The sequence below is a fragment of the Neopsephotus bourkii genome, unplaced genomic scaffold (assembly GCF_033783945.1).
Source record: "Neopsephotus bourkii isolate Nb327-2 ecotype Australia unplaced genomic scaffold, CSIRO-AGI_Nbou_v1 NB_196, whole genome shotgun sequence".
In the NCBI taxonomy this organism is placed as follows: domain Eukaryota; kingdom Metazoa; phylum Chordata; class Aves; order Psittaciformes; family Psittacidae; genus Neopsephotus; species Neopsephotus bourkii.
The window spans coordinates 12,107,371-12,130,361 of NW_026900709.1; the positions used below are offsets into that span (position 1 = coordinate 12,107,371).

General features: G+C 39.0%; 1 protein-coding gene and 1 long non-coding RNA gene across 7 annotated transcripts in view; one reads left to right on the plus strand and one right to left on the minus strand.

Annotated features, from left to right (window-relative positions):
- The window catches only part of RAPGEF4 (Rap guanine nucleotide exchange factor 4), a 148,990-nt gene that overhangs the window by 15,916 nt on the left and 110,083 nt on the right, over positions 1-22,991 (minus strand). For all 6 annotated transcript variants that reach the window (XM_061342456.1, XM_061342435.1, XM_061342446.1 and 3 more), the window contains 10 exons: positions 20,043-20,131; positions 17,934-18,012; positions 13,589-13,739; positions 12,182-12,270; positions 11,687-11,717; positions 11,367-11,445; positions 9,405-9,551; positions 8,098-8,195; positions 5,093-5,218; positions 4,451-4,629 (listed from right to left, as the gene is read on the minus strand). In XM_061342456.1, coding sequence (XP_061198440.1) covers positions 4,451-4,629; positions 5,093-5,218; positions 8,098-8,195; positions 9,405-9,551; positions 11,367-11,445; positions 11,687-11,717; positions 12,182-12,270; positions 13,589-13,739; positions 17,934-18,012; positions 20,043-20,131 — 1,068 coding nt within the window. The remainder of the gene's footprint in view (positions 1-4,450; positions 4,630-5,092; positions 5,219-8,097; positions 8,196-9,404; positions 9,552-11,366; positions 11,446-11,686; positions 11,718-12,181; positions 12,271-13,588; positions 13,740-17,933; positions 18,013-20,042; positions 20,132-22,991) is intronic.
- Positions 1,518-11,194, plus strand: LOC133206589 (uncharacterized). Its single transcript, XR_009723815.1, has 3 exons — positions 1,518-2,816; positions 3,094-3,397; positions 11,133-11,194. It is a non-coding gene; the product is annotated as an uncharacterized LOC133206589 (long non-coding RNA).

Here is a 22,991-nt window from a genome sequence, read left to right on the forward strand (position 1 = left end):
CGCTTCACCAACGTGTGAGTAATTCACCACACTCTGGAGGTTCCTTTCCCCTCTCTCTCCTAAAATGACCTCCTGCTTCCACTTCACTGGGTGACAGCTTCTGCAAGGACATTAGAGTCTTTGAAGCTCCACTCTGCCCAGAAACACAGCCCTAGAACACAAACTGGGCTCGATACAGTCCCAGGGAATACCAGAAACAGTGGAAGCAACTGGTTTACAACCTCATTTGCTGCAGAACTTGCTGACAGCTTCTGAACAGCTACTGAATACTAGAAGTTGTCCCTAGACAATCTTCACTGCAGTTTACAGGGGCACTGAGTCTTTTCAAAGGGAGAAGACCAGCTGTGTAGGGATGCCTGTGTGTCAGTGACCTCTCTCACCAGATGTGATTTCTAACTAGGACTTGTAGATTCTGGAACTCTTCAGGACATTTCAAGCAAAAAACTGCCATTAATTATCCAGGTCCTGGATATTAGGAGCTCTAGATCATGCTTAATCCCTAATGCAAAAGAGAAATTTGTTAACATCAGGAAAAACTGGAACATGTAGCTGAGTATTATGGAAGATCCAATACACCATATGCAGGAGTAGACACAATCTGACAGGAACAGCCCACACAGCTGCTCAGCTGGGACTGCATCAGGTGGCTCATTGTCTCAATGGGAAGGAAAGAGAGAGAACAAAGCCTGTATCTCATAAATCTGTCTCTCACTAGGTTCCTGCAAATAATTTTCTTTTTTCACAACATTTGCCAAGATCTGATTTCAGCACCTCAGTCTGCTGGGTCTTCTGCTGTTTCCTAAGAAAATTTCCATGAGATTCAAGCTATGATTCTCAGATAGCTTTTTCTTTATTCATTGCTGAAGCTCGTAGGCTCCTCTGAGGAATCCTCAGCTCCTGATGGAATCAGTACAATCATCAATCCTAGTGGTGGACTCCATAACTGCCACATCACTTTACTGTTGTTCTGTTTTTTCTCTCCCTCCATTTCACCAGACTCAGTGTATTGAGTGGGTGAGTTCTGTAGATCGGGCCTTGCTTGTGCCTGCCCTGTGTGAACACCGAGTGTGTGAGAAGATGAATTCTCCCATCTGATGGTCTGTTTGTTGGACACTGCTGCCCCCTCAGATCTTCTGGCAGAGCTGCTCATACAAATTCTCCCACATCAGATTAGGGACAGTGAGAAAGGTTAGCCAACTTACTCTGACTAGGGCAGGTCAGGGGATGCCTCGTTAGGGGATCTGATGGGAGATGAGGATGAAAAGCAGCCAGGGTAGGCTGTGAGTGATAACCTCTTCCCCAGGCACAACTAAATCCAGGACGGGATATCTGTCCACAGCCTGGGACAGTGAGAATAAATTGTGGCATTGAGAAAATAACTAGTACTACACAGCAGTAGTGCTGAAACATGGTAGGCAGCTGCAAATGCATCTACAATACGTAATTTCAATCTCATTTTAAAAAGGAAAAGTTTAGCAAAACACCTGTTAAGTAATGTAATTTAAAATTTAAAATCCATCTAGATGTATGACATTCTACATCAAATATTCTGTAAATTCTACAGGCTCTACACTAAATAACTCAGTTCCAAACAGAGGACCACTTTAAGGTAGTAGAAACAGTGCTGCATGGCTCCACTGCATATATGCTGCCTGTAAAATGTCAGAAAGTGGATCCCCCAAGGCACCACAGTGTGTGCAAAGCAGAGGTCCCTCTCTGCCTCCCAGAACAGACTGTATTGGAAAAAACTTCCTGTAAGTACGAACTGTGAAAATACACATGTGCACACACTTGTCTCCAACACAACCATGCGTGCTTAAAACCTCTTGGTACTTACACGAGCGTATTGCTCCTGGCATTTTCTCTGTGAACACACACCCTTAAAAACTTCTTACAGGCTCCTTGGGCTTGTAACATATGCATGTGTATAGAAAGAATGATTTTCAGCAACTGAATGGAAGTGTCTGAGTATAGTGATATACAAGAAGGTTTCTAAACAGCTTGTGGTATATATGCGAAGCGTAAATACATGCAAACCTGCTTTGCACATATCCATGAGCATATGTGCATGTACATCCTAGAAGGCCTTTCTGATACAATTAATATGGGAAGACCTCACTGTAGGAAATACAGTTCACTTTTCCCCTTTGTTTGAAAGTTTAATCCTACAGGGACTGGAGAAAAGAGATGAACCTGGTAACCTCTACATCCTTTCCCTGCAGATGCAAAGACAGCAGCAGCTCCCGGAACTGAAAGTACACGTGCACAGCACTTGGAGCCAGCACTTGGCATTGTGCTTGCCTGCACAGACAGGGAGCACACATCACAGGGTGCGTGGGGTGGCAGACACAGAACGATGTGCCTTCTGTGATGGTTCCAGAGCCCCAAGGTGCAGAGCTGAAACAGGGCTCTCAGCTAGCTTTGAAAATCAGTATGTGCAAGGCACCTCGTTGCCATCAGTCATCCCTAAAGTTAATAGTGCAGCACTGAGCTGTTCTCCCCAAACACTTTTCTAACGAGCCTAGTGCTTCTAGGTAGGGTACAGTTCTCATTAGGTCTCTTCACAAGCGAAACTTCCTCAAAGACACTGCTTCAAGGCCTGGGCCCACATCTTTTGATCCAGTTCCTTGCCTTTTTGTCCCACTAACTTCAGTGTTTGTTTTACCGTATGCTGTGGTACCTGTTCCCATGGCAGCACGGCATGTGCTGAGGGCAGCAGCCTGCCAAACTTCCCTGTGGCCTTTCCAGCAGCTGCAATTCAACCTGCCTGCTCCATCTGCAAGGAGGAAAACCTTGTGCCTCACATTGCTCTGCTGGTAGGAGACAAAGAGGGCTCAGCAGAGCAGACTTCTTTTAGCTGTTTATTTTTAGCATTGTAGTGATACCAGAAACATGGAAGTAAACAGGAGGTTGTCAAGCTGTTGTAAATAGCATAGGATTAAACCCATGACACTCAGGAACCCACGAGCGAGGGCAGTTTATTAAGCAGACATTTAATTGTAATTTTTAGGATAGCTGATTTCAAGTGTTTATGGAAATGACTATTGTTTCTTAATTCGCCACATTTCAACGTTTTCCCGTTTCATGCCTGAGTTCAGAACAGACTCAGATGCCTCTGTGTGCGGGTGCCAGTGCCCTCTCCTGGACACAGCCCGCAGGCTGGCAGCTTGCTTCCCAGTTCCGCTCTGCAGAATGACATAATGGAATATGCGGTATACATGTTTTAAAAAACTAGAGAGGTAAATTCTGTCCTCTGTTCTGAATATAAACCTGGTCCTGCGTGCCCACCAATAGAGTTTGAAATGGTCAGCTTCGACCAACTGTAATCTGACCGGAGAGCCCAAAGCAGTTCCCAGAGGAAGCCGGTACAGGGAGAGCAGGGTCCTTCCCAGAGGAGGTAGGCATGCTGACGCAGAGTTCTGATGTGAACCCTGATTTCAGCTATGTGGAATTACTAACTGGGAGGAGGGTGGCACACAGCTCTAACAGTAACCTCTTCCTTCACACAACTACATTCAATGATATAAACTTATGGTTTAACTGCAAGTAAGAATTTCTTTGTTCGGCAAGACTGTCTAATGGCCACAGTGTCCAAAGGCATAGACACTTAATACAGGCAGTTCCTCACTGCACACCTCAGCCAAATGTTTGTTCAGACAGTGATGAATGCAATAAGTACACCATGAACTGCAAAGTAAGGAAGCAGGTAACAGTGATATAAAACTATAGCTATGAAGGGGGCAGGAGCACGTCCCTGCTCCCGCTCTGTCACACCCTTGCTTCAGTGATAAGGAGTCAAGGCCAACATCTTTGGCATGAAGGCTCCAAGGAGTTTAAGTCTTAATATGAACAGAGGAATAGAAAAAAGCAAGAACTGCCTGCTATCCAAGTTCAGGCCCAGTAGTTAGTAACAAAAAAGGATATTCTTATTGTTGTATTTTCAAACAAAAGTATTACAAAAATATCCCAAGAAGACTGAAGGTAACATAAGCCTCATCATCCCCATACTACATCTCTTTGCTCTTCCCTCTTGATTTTCCCACTCAGAGCAATTCTGAGATGAGTCTTCCTGAACAGCACGACAAACACTGCTGTTCTGAGGAAAATTAAGGCTCAATTTTGTTAATATTTACTAGTTTGCATATTAATATTTGAAAATGCATGTAAGGGTAAATGAAGGATTCTCCTAATGAACTGAAATATATTTACTCACAAATTTGATGTGAATGCATGGCTCTAAGAGATCACAGATCAAGGAGCAATGGAAAGTAGGACACAAAAGAAGACTATAAACAAGGTTCGATACAGCTCTATAAGGAAATGGACAGAATTACCAAATAGAGAACATTTTAATCTCTGCTGTGTGGTTGTCTGAAAACAAAAAAGAAAAAAGACAACAAATTGACTATACTGAACCTCATTTGCAGCTCACAGATGACTGTATACTTACTGGGCTGCTATCTTTATATACTTCTTTAACAGCTGAACACGTTTGCTGAGTTGAGCGCAAAGACAAATCTCAGTGACCACCCAGAACTGAATTTCATTAAATCTTCTTAAAAACAAGTCCAGGTTTGCTGTGGTCTTTTTAAAATTGTGCCTCCCAAAAGTGTGATAAATCAGTTCCAGCTAGGAAAAAGAAAACAGTTCGGGATATTTTGTTTTAGAAATCTCACCTTTTGGACAGAGGAAGAAGGCTAACAATGACCAGGTAAGCATCTAGCCTGAAACTTGCTCTGCAGTTTATGTTTATTGCTGTAAATGACAAGGATGCAGGTTGCAAACCCAGTAGACAATAGCTGAGGCATACTAAAAACATAACTACAGACTATATATAAATAGTTTGATACCTTAAAACATACAAAAGCAATTCAGTAAGCAGCACAAGCACAGGAGAAGTTTAACTTTGTTTTTGCATTTTGCCTAAACCATTAAGAGTGCCTCACACTTTCAAAACTTGTAGGTGGCTTTATTGTAGTATTTTTGAAGATCAAGCTTAGAGAAAGTTTTGCGAGTTAAGCACAAACCTACAATGTGAAACTAAACATTTTCTAACAGATTCTAATCTGCCGTAGAGAATAGATCCTCATACCTCATGCACGCAGTTGAAGAGCTCCCAGTCATAAATTGTCAACTGATGTGCTAAGTCTTTGGAGCTCATCAGTTCGAACGTTCCTACTGTACCCGTCGATGGTCCTTCCTGTTCTGGTAATGGTGCCTACAAATGGAAAAATGCCATAAAAATATTTTAGAAATACTACATTCCATGACTGGTGCTCTAGTTCCATAACATTTCTGACCTTTTTTTTCCTTATGTGACCACTTTCCTAAGCAAGTTTCTAACAGCAAAACTGAAATTTGCTTTTAACTACAGGCTGGCATTTAGGAAATGCGAAGCCCTGTGCAAAATCAGTATCCATTATGCACAGGACAGTCAGGAAAATTCTGAAAGCTCTTCAGAGGCACTGTAAGGAAATAACACAGACTGTTCTCAGTGTGTTATTTTTAGCATTGCTCTAAAATTTGAAGCCAGAAATAAATACTTCAATGCACGTTGCACTAACTAAAGCATGTCTGTTTAGGAGCATAGGTCTTTCCACAAAGCTTTTGTTATCAGTTTCCTTTTTTGTATACACAAATATCTAGATCACAAAGCGCAAGCCAAATGCTTCTGCAAAATTATTGATTCTAGTGATGAGAATTATTACATCTGCCATATTTCAGAAATCTGCAGTGATTGCAAGATCTTCTGACCATTTATAAAATAAGCCTCATACTTTCTCTCTGACAGTACAGGGATGCACTATTTGTGACTGCAAAACTCCTGGCTATGCTAATTAGAATTATATGCTCAGAGTCTTAGGAGAAAGAATCCTTTAACTCATTCAAGTTAAAACATTTTGAAAGACACTTCCATACCACCCCAAAAATGAGATGAGATACACAGTTTTGTAGACAAGTAAATCTTGTATCAAAGAGATTTAAAACATGGCTTGAGATCAAGTCAGATTTGAAGTAGTAGCTCCCTGAGAACCCACGTTTTAATTGTTTAGTTTCCAGGAGAGGGCAGTAGAGTTCACTTCCAAGTTTCTCAATTTCTCATAGGGCCTTTGTTAGCTAATTACGGAGCAGGGAATTATCAACAGGCTCCTTTTCGAGTACAAACTCAATAGAGTCTGCAAGATTAACAGATCATATTTACATTTATCCTTTTATGTAGGAAGATTATATTATCAATAGAAAAAGGACAGACTGGATTAATACATCAAATCACTCCCTCCATAACACAGCATGTAGGATCATTTCTGTATGAGTTCCTGCTTTGTACTCTAAGGAAAACTTGCCTTTCAAATCATAGAATAATTTAAAATTACTAAGCTAAACCACAGGCATTATTACCTTAAAAGCTTCTTCTACAATTTTAAAAGAAAAAATAGTGTATATAAGTATTATCTAAAAAGACCCAGGACTGCCATCAATCTTATAACAGCCTGCAGATTGCTCTGGATCGAGATCTGCATAAACACAACACTTCTTCAGTCTAAGAGTATGAAATAAAAGTTGAGCATTTTGGTGTAGAAAATCCTAAATTTGTGGAAATCTGTGGAAAGAGAATTGACCAAAGACTGAAAGAAGGCTTTTTTTCCCCTATTTGGAGACAAACACAATGTAGCTGTTACCATAACAAACACATATTTTCCAAGGCTAGGAAAGAAGCACTTAGAAGTAAGCTCATTGCGTATCTGAAAATTAATCTAACCCAGAACAATTTTCACACGGGAATCGCCAAGAGTAATGTGAATAAATGTACATGCATAGGCAGCAGCCACAAATTGAAATGTGAAGGGGCTAAACTGGGAGGCAAGTGAGGCTGTAACACTCTGCAATTTGTTTATGCCTATTTGAAAAAATGCAGCTGATAAAGGGATGTATTCTGTCATGCAGTGTTGAGAATCTCTTTTAAGGTGCTGAGTGTTCCTCCCTAACGACTACTCAAGTCAGTCCAATTGAAGAAAACTAGCACATTGCATCCCTGTATTTTAAAGCTTATTCTAGCATTCCGAGTACTTGATCCATGGTAAATAGCATCAGCAAAAAGGCACAGAAAGTCATGACAATTTCCTGCCAAAACTATATCTACACAGACAATGCAGAGACATATAAAAGTACCCAGCACAGTTGCACTGATGCAACACCCCCGCTTTAGAGTATCATGCCCCATGAGGGTATCTACTTGGCAGGATTAATTAACCTTAAGGGAACACCAGAATTTAATAAACTGAACAAGAGGTATCTCTGCATGTCGCTACAGTATGCTGGATGTGCATTCCCTGGTTACTAAATTGAAAGCAGCAGCAAAGCACAGATTTTACCATATCGATAAAAGAAATCAGGCATACATACTAAGTGGCTTGTTAAAAGCATACAGGAGGCTGAAACAAGGCTAGGAGTAATAGAGTTCATGCTGACACGACTTGGCAATGACATTTGTTTTTAATGAAATAAAAGGAACAAAAAGTACAGTCAAATCAAATTCTATAAAAGCAGACCCCATGGAGATTGTTAGAATTACTGTATAAACCGTGAGTACTTATGAACAATTCTACCTAAGAAAAAACAGACCCTCTACCAGGAATATTTTCTGTGAATATATTAGAGTCATCTGAGATACTGACACAGTATTTTGTGGGGCTGAGAAGTAGAATATTTTTAGCAATTTACTGTTGGAATCAAGTCCTCAGAATGCTTTAATTAGTAAGATCCATCTTCAAAAATATCTATCTGTGGCCTTGAGTAGACACTTCTGTAATCGGGAATTTCTGCATATCTTAGTGACAATATTCGGATCTACCTAAATGCTCAGTGTGACAGAATACTGAGATCGAGTGCTGTCATGTGGATCGGGTGGATTTCTGCTCTAGTTTAGGGAATTACATTACCTTGTTTTAATTTTGGGGCTCATCCCACAGCACTGTGACAAGCCCTCTGTTGTGAATGTTTCCATTAGCTTTTACCTAAAGCATGATAATGCAAAAAAGGTCAAGTGTTCAAATGAAGAGAAGAACTGAACTTCCTGAGAACTGCATACATACATACCAATGAATCAAACTGATCACGTGGGCAAGCAAACAGCCGTCCATTAACACTCAGAGTCGTAAACACTGAAACATCATGAGGTTTGAGCACAACCTTTTCTGTAACCATGAAACAACAGATTGTTTATTATATAAACAGTCATGATATATATGTCGAATTTACAGCAGGACTGATCCAACAGCTGCACAGATCACACTTCTGGGAACAAATTTTCCACAGTTAACCAATGTCTAGGATAGAAAACAGATAACAACAAGGTCCTCTTTATTGAAGAAATGTGACAACAAGCTCAGCCCAAACCAGTCTCCTATGAAACTGGAATATGTCACCAGAATCTTTGCCCCAGACTCTACAGACAGGTCAAGAAGCCTGTGCTGCCATCTCTAGAAACTGCCTGCAAAAAGCAACCATAATTAGGGACTCCATTCATTCTTCTCTGAGCTGTGAGCATTCAGAGAGCTATTCTTAATAGAAATTGCCTTAGAAGACAGTAACTGCATAAGGAGGTGATGAAATGCAACTGTATTCAAATCTCATTACAGCAGTTCTGAAAGAGCTTTTACTCCCAGGTAAAGAAAAGATAATAAAGTAACACAACACAGTCTCTTCCAGCATGTGCTGCCTTTCAGGAAATCTGACAATAAAGTATTGCTGCAACTGCAAAAAGGAGAGCCGCCTGGTGTCGGTTTTCAGGAAGTGAGCTGGCTTTGGCAGGCACCACTGTTTGCAAAAATGCCTTCAAACACAGCTCTCTGTGTGTCCACACAGGTGTCCACACGTTCACACTCAACCAGAGCACTTCACCAACACCAATTCTGCAGCAGAATTCACCTTGCAGTTACTCTCCCATTCCCACAGCCTACAGTGGGGGCCTGACTCCTGACCCCTTGCAAACACTAGGTCAGTGGGCTTGGCACTAAGTTGCTCAGTAATGGTTTGCATGGACCGAGCAGCCAGAATGGTAGTGACCAGTCTTGGAATGTCTGCACTGCCGTGTTTTCTGCTGTTGCTGATTTGTATGTCTAGCCTGACATTACCCACATTTACCTCCTATTTCTATTGTTAAAATCCCTTGCAGTGATGGAAACCTGGGGTAGCTCTGCTCTCTAACATGCAGATACACAAGCTTTTCCTGTCTCCCATATGAGTTTCAGCCTGTGCCTGCAGCAGGCAAAGGTCTTGACTCTGAGTCAGAACCTGAACATGCACATTGACATAAAAAGCCTTGACTGACTTAGTCTTTCAATCCCCTCCAAAGCTCTGCTTCACTGTAAGCAAGAAGAGTTTAAGATATGCAAATACAATACCTCCTCCTGAGCTCATCTTTACTATGATGAGGCCTTCTCCAGATCCCAGCTTATCTGCTACTGCGCTGATCACTTCCTTCACAGAGGAAGCAACTGGCACCCGAATAGTGGTGTAGGTTTGATCTATGCAGTACACCTTAAACAGAACTAAAGAAAAAAAAAATGTGCTGTGCATGTCACATGTAATAACCACAGAGACTTCATTGTACAAACTACTATCACTTCAGTAACCACTCCTCACAAACGAAACAAAGCAACAATAAATCACTACAAGTTTGATAGCTCCCCATTCCTCAGATGTTCTACAGTTTCTAGGGCAGAAATCTCTGATTTCCCAGAGCTTTTAGCAAACCATGCATATGAGTGTTTCAGTATTGCTATGTTATTTATGGATGCCAATTTAATCTGGCACTTTGTTATGTTCCAGACGTTATAATATTTTAAATTAATACTTCTTTTCAAGTCAGAAAACTGGCTGCAAACTCTCTTAATTACAGGAAAATAATTTTCACATTTACAAAATAGATGTGAAAATAGTTTTTGTTAAAATCAGAACTTAAATCCAGCTGTGTTGCAACCTGGTTTGTACAAGCAAGTATGTAATTCCTGAATCAAGAATGTTGTGGACTAAGAATAAAAATACCCTGAAAATAAGAATACACTTGAGTGTACAGTACAAATTGGCTCACAAAGCAATACACTAATCCAGGCCTCTGGCTGCCTAGAAATCAGTATCACTTAGCCTACATTAGCATGCTATGTACATTAGCCTGCAAAAAGCAAGGCAGCTCAAAGTGACATGACTTTAAGAGAGAAAGCTCTAGATCCTTCAAGCCAAGCCAAGCAGCCCCTGGGGTATGAGCTGTCCATGGATAATTCTATGGTCAGTGCCCTGCCAGTTCCACACAGCAACAGGAAAAGGGCAGTTACTGCCTATCCCCACAGACACAAGTTGCACTTTCCTGGCAGCAGCAACTGTTTCACTCTTTTGTAGACCTAGAAGAGACACTGTTATGGACAACAGAAACTGTACGCCTGGCAGGATATCTGCTGTTCACACACAGTTACTTCCAGCCTTTGAAATAGCTCTTTCATTGGTTTGATTTATGCCATCAGCTTTCTCAGCTATATGACCTTGTATTTTGTTCCCTTTTTTTACTACTGTTCACTAGCAAGAGCTATCCTTTAATATCAAACACCTTGAAAAAGAAGCTATTTTCTGTGATGAAGATGCACCAAAACAACTATCGAGAGACTGGTCCTAGCAGTTCCAAAGACATCATCAGATTTATGAAGTTTAAGGAGCATGTATCTTTGTATAAGCAATGAACAGATCTCATCAGCAGAGCTCAGGATTTTGCTCACATAGCAGGGCTTTAAGCTGCCTGAAGTAAAAGAAAACATTAAAAGCAAGTACAACTGAAAATGTTATTCTGATACACTGCTCTAAACTTTATCTTAATCTCTTCAGAGAATGAAACAAGAGAATAGGGCAAACCAGCAGATTTTGTTTTCTAGGCAGTGTGCCACAGGGCAGAAATCCATGGCACGATTATCTCCTCCATTTCTGTCTCTCAAAGGAACAGCTGTACTTGTTAGTTTAAACTACATAGGGGAGACAGAGTCTCAAACATGACCTTCAGCACCCACTATTTATTGCACTGCCATTACCTGCAGAACAGTGTCTGTGCTGATTCTTACCTGGTTCGTTCATTCCCTATTTTAAAGGTGTCTCTATCTGAGGAAGCACAGTGTTTGATAGCACAAGTAACTAAGGGTAAAGACCAGGACACTTCAAATCAATGGTGGAGAATATTGGGCTAGCAAAAGCAGAGTTTCCTTCAGATCAGACTTCAAAAACGTAGGTAGGTGTTTCTGTTTATTTTAAGACCATTTTGGGTGAGAGACAAATTTACTGCAAATCTCAGTGGCTCAAGAAAACTCTGCACAGAAGGCACTCACCTTCATCGCTACCCCTGATAGGCTGGCGTTTCTGTGCTCTGTCATCACTTGTGTTGAACAGCTGCAGAAGAACTTTGTGCTGAAAATGAATCATCAGGATTCAAATTAATGCAAAAAGAAACATTATGGGGTAGACATGAACTACAATAGTCTCTTCTCAATGACAGGAAAAAGAGTAGCAATGCAAAATTTGACAATGTTAAAAGCTATTTCTCAATGTGTTGTTTTAATATATCCATGATTTCTAAAGAGTAGATGCTTATGGATTTGCTGTGCTAAAGCTCTGACTTTAGAAAATGGAAAAAAATATATTATCTTACCTTCTTCTGTTGTGCTTTAGGTTCTTCAGAACTATCAAAAGGTAAATCACAGAACATGTAATTATATATTATTGGGAAGATTTTGTATACAAAATCACACATAGAACATAGACCACTTGTCAAACTACAGTATCAACGTATTAATGTTTGCATGTATGAAAAGACTCAATGACACCATAGTTATCTATGACTATGCAGGGAAAATACCATACAAAGTCCATGTAAGCATGAAATAAGCATCCAGTTTAGTTTCAGTGGTGTGTACATAATTTCTTATTCCTTCTGTCAACCTTTCAACAAGATTTTGGCGTTTGCAAGAATGATGTGGAAAGAGAGAGCCATAGACATTCATTCAAACAAACTTGCATGCAAACATTTAATCTTGTATGACTGCCATTCACAGAATGGATTTTTAAGAGATATAAGCAATAAATTTTATTCATTTATTTACTGACAAAAAGGGTGGGGGAGTAAAGAAGCAAAAACTGTGCTTACACTTGCTTTACAATTTTCTCTAGCTCTGGAAGTTGTTCCTTTAGTGCTGCAATCATTCTAGTATCATCTGATACAGATACATAAAATTCCTGTAAATGATACAAAATAGTCTTTAAATAACTATAGGGGTAAACAAGCAGTACTCAGGATAGAGGATTATGAGATGACATCTGATCGCTTAATGATTATAAAGAATTGTAATCTGCATAGAGGAACACATGCTGGGCTCAACCCTCTATTACTTCTACTTGTTTATCTCCAGCTGATTTAAAGCAAGTTACACATGCAGAAGGGAAGCCTGATGAGGCTCCCTTGCACACTGTGTAACCATTGACAGCTTGTGCAAAAGCTGCATTTTCAGGTTATCAAGAGTAGACTATAAAATTCACAGATAATCTGGTGTGATAGCTTTTTTTAACCCACAGATGTTGTAATCCTTAGTGATTCATTTGTTACGGAGTTGAGTCTCACCTTCTCCAATCCACTAGAATACTACCTCTTTTAAAGCCTACTCAAATCTCTTCCTGCCACAGACCTACATCACACTATCCCAAAGAAGGATCTATATGATTGCAACTAGTAATTATTCTGTAACTTCTGGACTAATGAAAGAGATTATGTCTCCAAAGCTTTCCTATTATAAAAAGCTTTCCCATGTGGGCTTGCTGTTATGTCTGTCCTACTTAAGACCTCTCTCTATTCCCCTCTCCTAACTCTTACATTAGATTCACTTTTAAATGATTTGGGGCAAGACCGTCCATGCAGCCAGTAACATATATGATCGTGTTCCATAAATACAACATATAATAATAACTGCAATGATGACAACTTAACATGACTTTGGCAATGCATTTTACCTTACAGATACAAGACTGTAGCACATACCATACAAGCAATGTTTGAATTACTAAATGATTTTAAGGGATCAGAAGGGTTCTGAGGACAAAGATCTTAAGTTCCACTTGCTGTAGTACCGCTTTCATTCAAATGAAATGGGTTATTGGTTTTGTAGAGTGAGAACCTTCCACCTTCCTTCCTGGCACACCTCAGGAAGGCATAAACAGACCCCCAGTTCAACCCAGACAGCCTCTGAGCTATTCACAAGAAAAATACTAAAAAATAAAGCAGATTTATCTATTGCTATAAAGTATCTACCCATGCAGTGCTTTGAAAGGGGTCTGCAACTCTGGCAGGTATTTTCAGACGTCCAGAGTTTGACAATGGTTCAACCACTGTTGTAGTGTGTATACTGTCTGCAGCTAAACCAGATAAAACAGTTAAGAGTTTGCACTTTGAAATGACTTATTTCTCTTTAGTTCATAACCGAATTCTACAGACTAGAAACAGGCTTTCAGCTTATCTTGCATGGTAGGTACTTTTCAGTACAATGATACAATTCCTTTATACCTCCAAAAAGGCCATTGCTGCTTCATCTTCTTGTAGTAAATCTCCATATAAAGCAGCCCACTGCAGAACCAGTCGAATGACTCGCCTTTTATTGTTGAGGGCATAATCCATTTTCTCCTGCTCTGTACCCTGGGAAGGCTGGGCATGATAGGTGCCATGGTGTCAAGGAAAACGCTCAGTGATTGAAAATATCAAAACCAGTGTGAATTCACAAACAACTGACTTCCAACGAACCATTTTCAGGGTGTTCAAACATAACTTTCCAATGTATACTTTTGATTTTGGACTGCTGCTAGCATAAAGACTTGTGAACCTTTCACATTCATACTAAAAAGTAAAAAGACAGCGAATTCTCTAAAGAGCACAGGAATGATCACAATCTCACCACAGAGACAGTTGCTGTAGGGGAGCAGGACAGAAATGACACTTGGAACAATAGAGAAGAGGATTAATCATGGAGACTGAAGTAGGGCATTTCTCCTTGTTCTTTGGAGACAGCTGAAGAAAAAGAACACTTGGTGTTTATTAACAATTCCAGTCTTCCATTTGTGAATGGGAATGAAGCACCAGTGTTACTCCTTTTATTTTTAGAAGTTACTGTAACCCAAGGTGAACCTCAGTTCCATTATGGCAGGGGGACCAGGAACTTTGCCCCATAGAGATATGGGGTGAAATAAAAAATGCTGTAGTGGCCTCATCTTACACATGAGGAAAGCAGAAATTTCCACTCTATCAAATAAAGCATATTTGTGTCACAATACTTTGTGATAGCTATTTTATGATAAACAGTAAGAAAAAATGGGAAACATTTCATTGACCTTTTTCATGACTGAGTGTCAACATAACAAAAATACGCAAATGTTTTTGGCAAAAAGGACAAAAGTAGCGTTTACTGAAAGCAAGAAACCAAGAAAAAACTAAAGGCACAATGGGCAACAAACTGAGATAATTTCAGCTTTTAACCAATGTGAAAATGAAGAATAAACCCCAGCAGAAATAGAACATGAAGATTTGTATGCCTACTTCTCACTGATCAGAAGTTAACAATGTATATTTAATGTTTCCCAATAAACTGATAGCTGAATGTGAAGTAAGCACTGAATGGGCGCAGTTACATCTTCAGCTTTTCTTCCCAGATACCAAAATTCTGATTGTCATGAATAATATTATTCCCAGTTACATAGCAGTGTTCAATATTCACAGCTGACATGCTTTCACTCACAGCAAAGTCCATCATCCCTTCCAGGTGCTCTTTCAGTTGTTCTAACAAAAGATTTTAAAATATTCATTAGAAAATTAAATATTAATTAGAAATCAAAGGTACCTACTTATTTTAGCTTCTCATACAGAAGCATTTGCCTAAGAAATACTAATAAAATATCATGTGAAAAAGCAGCTCACGCTTTCCAAAAGATCCTCCTGCCCCAAATTCCTCGCAGTGACTTGACATGCTACCAGGGTTACTGGGGCACTCATTTGACTGACAAAATTTCTGCATTTCAATTTCACCCAGACAGGTTTAAAATGACTAAACATGTCAGTACATTTATGGGAGTACATAAGTCAAAGGGTCATAAGAATTAAATAATTTACAGTAAGCTATACACTCTCATGTCTCAGGGAACAAGTCTAACATTCTACCGAGTAGTTTCTGTCATGCCATTTTTACCTTTTAAACACTGTAATTATTTAATGTATTTTTATTTTATTAACTGACTCACCACAGTGAGTGGTAATTTTTCTGTATTTTTACTGTTCATTTATAGTAACTGCTCCTTTATTAACATTATCATAGGGAGAGTCAATGAAGGGTTCTCCCATTTTTATGGGACCTACAGGATGCAGCTTCATGGCAAAGATCATGCATACTTGCAGCAAGTGTCAGATAATTGTAAAATATTTATCAACACCAACATGGTTAGAGTTCAGTATATATGTTTCTAGTTATGTCTAGGATATGCTAGGAAATGGAAGCAATTCTGAAGTCAGTTCTTCCCTTCATGGGAACACTTAACCGTATCAAGAGCTGTGCAAAATCAGCACCCATTACGACAGCAGAATGCTAACTGTTTTGATGGTATGATGGTTAAGGAGGTTCACAAAGCATACGTACAGGAATGCACTAAAGGACTACCATCTGCAGAAAGCAAAAGAGGAGTTTATACTTTGTAAGTTTTTAGACAGTGCTCCTTTATAGATGCACACCTGCACACATATCACACACTTGCACTATCCCAAGTGCACTTTTGGAGGTGCTACTCTATTTCAAGTATTCTTTATGACTTTGTCCTGCCACCCTCTGACAAGCTGTAGCTCTGAGGATTTGTCCATTTACATCTCTGTGTAGAAAATAGGGGAATAAGGGCCTTGGTCCAACAGACAGCATGGCAGGAGGTTTGGAACTAGATGATCTTGAGGTGCTTTCCACCCTTAACCATTCTATGATTGTCTAGCTCTACTCATATTTGTATGCTGCCAGATAAAATAGTAACCTAAGTTGGTATAGGAAAACAGACTTGTATTGATTTAAAATTGGGAGCTGGAGCAAAACCAGTGTTTTTGGCTAAATCACCTCCCTTCTTTTTTGTGTTTTGATTTCCTAACTGTGCATAACTAATCTCTCCTTAGTATCTCAGCACCAGCAAACCTTTTGGTAGAATGATTTTGCTCAGAAAAGATAAGCTTTGTTAGGAACCTTTCAACTCTAACTATAAATTTCAATGGTACAATCAACAGGGCACAGTTTGATTTTCCGTATTCAGAATGGACCAAATAAACAATGATTCAGCTCTAGGAAAAGCTGACACTAAAGCAGTGGGATACCAGTTACTTCCAGCCCTTCTTTTCCTCTCTGCCACAACCCGCTTATGTGAATATGGCTTGCCACAACCCACTTATGACCGTGGTCTTACCCTGTTCTCCAGAATACATTTCATCACAATTGAGTATGCATACATAAGTAATGCTATCACTTTGGTCTTCAGAAAAGCTTTTTCCCTATAAACAATGAAGTACATTTTGCTTATGCATCTGATTTTCCCAGTTACTGGGTATCAGAGGTATACTATTATACCTGAGGATAGGCAAATCTGAGTCTCAAATGGACCGATTGAATAATATGAGCTAGATAAATCAGAGAAAAACCCCTCAAAACAAACACAAAAAGTTCTGTCCTTTCCTTCCCTTCGCCTCTCAAAGCTGTCAGCAACAGCATTTCATAAACTTTTGATATCCAAAACTATGTGGTTTCGGAAAATGTGTTTGTTCCAGGTATACGAACAATTTTCTGCAGACCACTTTTATGAGTCCAAAGGTTTTAAAAACAATTACTGTCCTTGCTAGGAGTAACACAAATGGATTCTCAAGCTTGCCAGACAATGACACGATGCTCTATTTTGTTGTCTCAAGGGGTTAGCTTTCCTAGATGTCACTCGCCCCACTGAGCTTCAAGGAAAGCACACTTTTACAAGAATCTGTTTCTAAAAACTAAATAGGGAATTGAAGTTATTATACCCCTGTCAGAATTCTATAAACCAGAAAACATTATATGTTTATTTAATGCTCCCACTCACTTGATAGCTTCAAGTCACTGTGCACGGGAAAAACTCTGAGTGCCCAGCAGCTCCCCAAACTAAATGACTTGCCACAAACTGGCTGATGGACATTTTGGACTCCTGTAAAACATGCAGACAGTATGAGAACTACCTCCAGCAACTGATGCTATCCATTGTAAGCTTTTATCTCATAAGTATTTGCATGCAGTTGAAGTTTCTTGCAGTTTGTCAACATTTGCTATAGATCATTATTATTAGAGATTATTATTATTTTTATTGATAACTATTATGACAGCACCTAGAAACTGCTTACCCATTATTCTACTAGTTTAGGTACCCTTTTGCCTGAAGCAGTTTGCAGCTTGTAATCTGTAAAGTAGACCATTGAAATCACTAAAACATAATGATCTCAGTTAAAATCTAGACGCTGTAGCTCAGCAAAAGAAAACAAAAACAAAAAAAAAGAAGAAAGGATACAGGAAGGGTAATCCAAACTTTTATGTAATTTCATTTATCTGGTGGAGGAACAGTACATTTCTTTCCCTTGGAATAGCAATCAGCACAGGAAAGATACAGTTTTCATGCTCCGGGACTGTATCTCATCATGGGTATATACTATCTATTTCAGAGTTGTTGAACTATGGATAGCTGTTCATCAGACACTGAGAACCTACCCACAAGGCACAGCCTCCATGAAACGTGATGTACTTCTTGAGAGAGAGAAGCTTCAGTTTCATCACCAACAGGGATAGCTGTTAAAGGCATATAACTTTTCCCTTACAAAAGGATATTGTGCCATCAAGGCTGGGCAGAGCTGACTATTTGGCATAAAAACACAGTGCATCATAATAAAATCATTTAAAACAGAATCTGTGAAAAGAGAAGAAAGAAAACTGTCCATTAAGCCCTTGCAAACAGCTTGGGGATCACAAGGATAAGTTTTCTTCCAACGGAAGTATCTTATTCTCCCTCTGCTGATAATAAAGGGGTCTTTTTGCAGTTTGTAGGTATTAAGTATGAAAATGGGGAATGAACAAATATGAGCTGTAATATTAAGCTTTCATTCTTGTCCGCGTGAATTTTACTGCACTGTTGTTAACAGGCATTTGCTTGTGTCAAAGGGAAATTTGGCACAGCAAAAAATCCCCAACAAAACAACATCTGTGCTACAGTGAAACATTTGAATACAATTACATTAAAACATATATGACCAAAATGACTGACATTTTCCCTGGCAAAAAACAGGAACCTATTTTTAATGTTAAAATGATCCGTGGTAGCGCTGGTGTAAATCCCATCTTGCCTTGTCTTTGTGACAAGAAGAAAGATTTATGAAGCCTGGCTGCAGAGGCCAGAATAAGTTTGGCAGTGAGACTAAACTTTCTTTTACTTTTAAACTATACAAGTCTTATATGGAACAACTGAAAAAAAAAATAAACACAATACCCTGGGTATCACTCCTATGTGCAACTTTTGAGAAAAAGAGAAACACTTAAAAAGCCCTGTATGTAACAGGGATGTCAGGAAAATTATGTTGACTGTGGAATGTAGTATTACATCACAGCTTCCACTGTAATTCATGTATGAAAATACCTCTCAGTTGACAAAACTAACCTCCAGAAGGGTGGGACTTTTTCTTTCCATAATATCCAGCACAAAGTGGATTTTAACAATTCTTAAAGGAATACATAAACTAAACATTTGATTTTACAGCACTCTGAGCTTCTATACCTTAAATACAGCTTTGCTTGTGAATTGTGATGTTTTGTATCCTATTAGGATATACCTATAATCTGGTCATTGGATGTTTTGGGGAAAAGTTTTAGAAGATTTAAAAATAATTTGTTTTAGAAAATTGTACAATACACAGATGAATAGCAAACTTCTGACTATATACTTGTCAGCTTAAAGAACAACATTCTGCTTGTAATCCTAATAAACAAGTATCTGCCAAGACTGTAATTTTTATTCTTAAAAGCGGTTAAAACACACACTGTAAAAGGATTTATGTAATCTTTCAATTCTTCCACCATTTATGAGCCACTACATAAATTTCTCCAGTATGATGATGTCATTAACAGATTACATGGATTTAAGAATGCATTTGAATATACACTTTTTAGACAATGTAAGAACTTGCTAAAGAGATATCATGTAGCTTAATATAAAACTCTGTCCATTACTATACCATAATTAGGAGGAATTTTTTGTGTCTGACTCTTTTTAAAAATTAAAGTAAGTCAGCAACTATTTGTATCCCTGGACATAAATTCTCTGTTCTCTTTACACTAATGAAAAGCAGCCTATTAAATGCAGTTGCAGCAACCTGCATTCCTAGGACTTGACCCATGGTGTTCTGAGTTCTTCTGAGTAATAATTTTTCTTCCCTTGAAAATGGGAAAGTATCACAAACCAGTAATTTAAACTATAATACTTTAAGTGTGATATGGATATGAAAATTTGGGAATATTTATATTAGAGTAATGCAATGGCTGGAGGTATCAAGCTAGTTCTCAGTGTTAAGTGACATCCAGAACTAGAGGTATGAGTACGAGTATCACTGGGTGGTAACGCATGCTGTATCCTGGTCTTAGAGTTGTGCCTAATCAAAATCATGACCAGTGATCGGCACCTTTTGGGATTTTACCGCTCTACTCTGAATTGAAAGTACAGGTACAATAGAGTGGGCTTGTTACCTTTACTTCTAGATTTTACTTCTAGATTGCTATCTTTAATTCTAGATTTCCTAGGTTTTCTTAGGGTTGTTTCAGAGCAGTGGATAGTTCTTGTTCTGGAAAAAAAACTATCACTATCTGCCTTTCAAAGTGTCATACTGCAGTGTTCCCTCAGGAAGAATATCTTACAGAGTAATAATAACACAGCCTTTGTCATGTAGATACCTGTTGCTTCATTTAGAGTTGCTTCAAGGCGCATAGTTTCTAGAAAGTGCTCTAAAATTTTCTCTGGGGTTCCTGACATCACAGTATACCTGAGGGAGGGAAAGGAACAGTTAGTCTCATAGGCAAAACAGCTAATCAAGAGTTGTGTACCAGTCAGAAGACAAGGACTGCTGAGTGCCAGCGTACAAATAACCTTCTCTGACTTGGTGTGGTTTAGGACAAAACCAGTAACACTCTTTGTGGCTTTCCCTCTCTAAAGTGGGAGCAGTTACACTCTCTACTTTACCCAGGGAATATGAGATGACAGACAGCCTCCTCCCCACACAAATACTCCAGTATAACACCACCCTAGTTACACCACAATCAGCAGAGCTGCACTGGTGCAGACCTGAGGAAGTGCAATCAGAAATGCTTCTCCACTCAGAAAAAGTACCTCAGTAATGACAGCAATTGAATAACATTAGAGGGTCCTAACAGACTTACTATGAGGATGAAATGAGAACTGGTGTGTATTAGTGTCAGAGCAAGGAAACAAATTCCTTCACATCACTAACAGAGTCTGAGAAGATGGGGACAGATAATGAAATAGCACACTGTATCTTCAAATTTGTGCAATGCCTTAGATAGTGGCATTCAAGTGAATAAACATAGGATTGTACCATTTCCTGGAGTAAACAGGGAGGTAAGAGAACCAGGGCAACAGTCAGTTTTTTCTGGCAGAGATACTGGCAATATTTTAAGTACCAGCAAAATATCATCTGATATTGCTAAACTTGGCCTGTCATTCTTTTTCTTTTCCTTGCAGATCAGATTTTTTCATCTTTCCCTTCATTTTTTCAATCTTTGCATCTTTTTTTCTCTTTTTTTAATCCAACTGATAAAGTATGAAACTTAAAAAAAAAAAAAAAAAAGAAAGAAAAGAGAGAGAGAGACAGAAAAAACCCCCAAGAAGTGAAGATACTCTGCTCCTGCTGAGAAATAAGTGGTGGAGCTGAGCTCCTGGGAGCTCCTCCTCACTTTGAGTGCTGACCGCCACAGTTCTTTTACCTGCCAACCCCTTTGGAAGAACCGTATTGATGTCCCAAGAACACAAACACTTGTTAAGCCAGTGCACATTCTCGCAGAGATACTAACCATGTATCTAAGTGAGTGAAGCAGAGAAATCACAGGTTGCTGTACTCTGAATATGAAAGTGAAAATGAACAGTGAAGTGACTTGCAGGGGCTGCTGAATTCATCCTGCATGAGTGTGATCACCCATAAAGAGTTAGATCTTGGGAGTGAGAACTTCAGAGCCAGTCCTTCGAGGCAAAACTGTCACTGTTTGAAAGTGTGGCTCAGGGAGCTATGTAAGAGCTATGCTTCCTCAGTAAAGTGGGTAGTAGAACCCAAACTGCAACTGAGAGGATCTGCTCCCAAAGTGAAACTTTCCCCGAGACTAGGATGAAGAAGATTAGTTTCTTGGTTGACTGGATATCTTCGGGATCAACTTTGGGATGCAGAATATTTCTCTAATGCAAAATTCTGTGTATCTGCTTAGGAAGCAAAGCCCAAAGGGCAGCTCAGCTGAAGAAGTATCAGTGGCGTAAGCTAGCCAACAAAGGGCAAAGCAGCAGGCCTTTAACAAGAGGTCCCTTTAAAGCTTTCTTTTTGGGTACATCTTCAGATGTACTGAACAGCCAACTAACACATTCCAGTAATACATTCTGGAAATCAGACCACATCAGTAACTTTGGTTTGAACTCTCAAGCAGAAATGCAGCCACTTACTCTATTTACTAACAAAAGTAACAGAAGAAACATTATCTTCAAAACCAGTGAACTCACTTCCAAAGTTTTTTAAACCAAAAGACACTTCTAACACACTATTAACAAAGTAATCTGCTGAAAAGCAGAGCATGAACTTTCAAGGTAGCTTCCTCTTTTGTGTAGCTTATGTCCATTTGTCGTTGCTATCAGCAAAAGCTCCCCAATGGCACATTTGATCTTCTTTCAAGAGCTCCCTTGATGACCAAATGCATAAAATATTTACAGAAATGAAATACTGAGCTTTACCTGAAAATATTCCTGGAATGTAAGGTCTAAAATACAACTTAACCAGGGACCATAAATGTCTCTAGCTATTTTTATAGAATTCTGAACAAGAAAACGTTAAATAACGCAGACAATGCTGGTGTAAAGAGTTGCAAGGAAGATAGTGTTTGAAATATGTTTAAATGCAACATTCATTTTTGAAAGCATGAAAAATATATCAGACCCAAGAAAAGGGATTTAAATCTACGACCATGTTGCCGTGCATTCCAGCTGCTAGTGCAAATCCACTGGCTGCAATCCATTTAGACTGTTTGAAGTAGACAAAGAAAAATGTGTTGTAAAAGTACATGTTTTACTGGTAGCACAATTTGGTTTTCTAATAGATCAAGTGGAAGATGAAATGGTGGTTTCTGAAATATGTTAAATGTATATATAAAATACAAGGAATGGTTTATTCAACCCTTCACAAATCTTCACAAATCTTTTTACTCATGCAGATAAAATAGGTACACGAAATCCCAGATCACACAAAAACTGTACCCAAAGTATCTCACAGTAAATTAGCTCTTTCCTTGAGAAAAAGTAAGGTCCAAGGTAAAGAATTCAAAACTTCTTGGCACTTACTTTGTTGGAGTTGTTTTAGCTTTTTAGAAGAAAATTGTTCATTGGTTTGCAAATAAGACATTTACAAACCTTTAAGGGTTTTACCAACATTTGGAATGATAACAGCCTCACTCTACTCTTATCACAGTAGTATCCAAACAGAATTGTACTTTTTCCCTTTCAGAAAGGAAGTAAAGAAAATATAATGAATATTGTTATTACAGTTTAAACCTACTCTGTAAGACAAGCTGTGTGACTTTGATTGTACAAGATCTTTTCTGTATATAAATTGTAGTAATAGCAAACTCTTACTG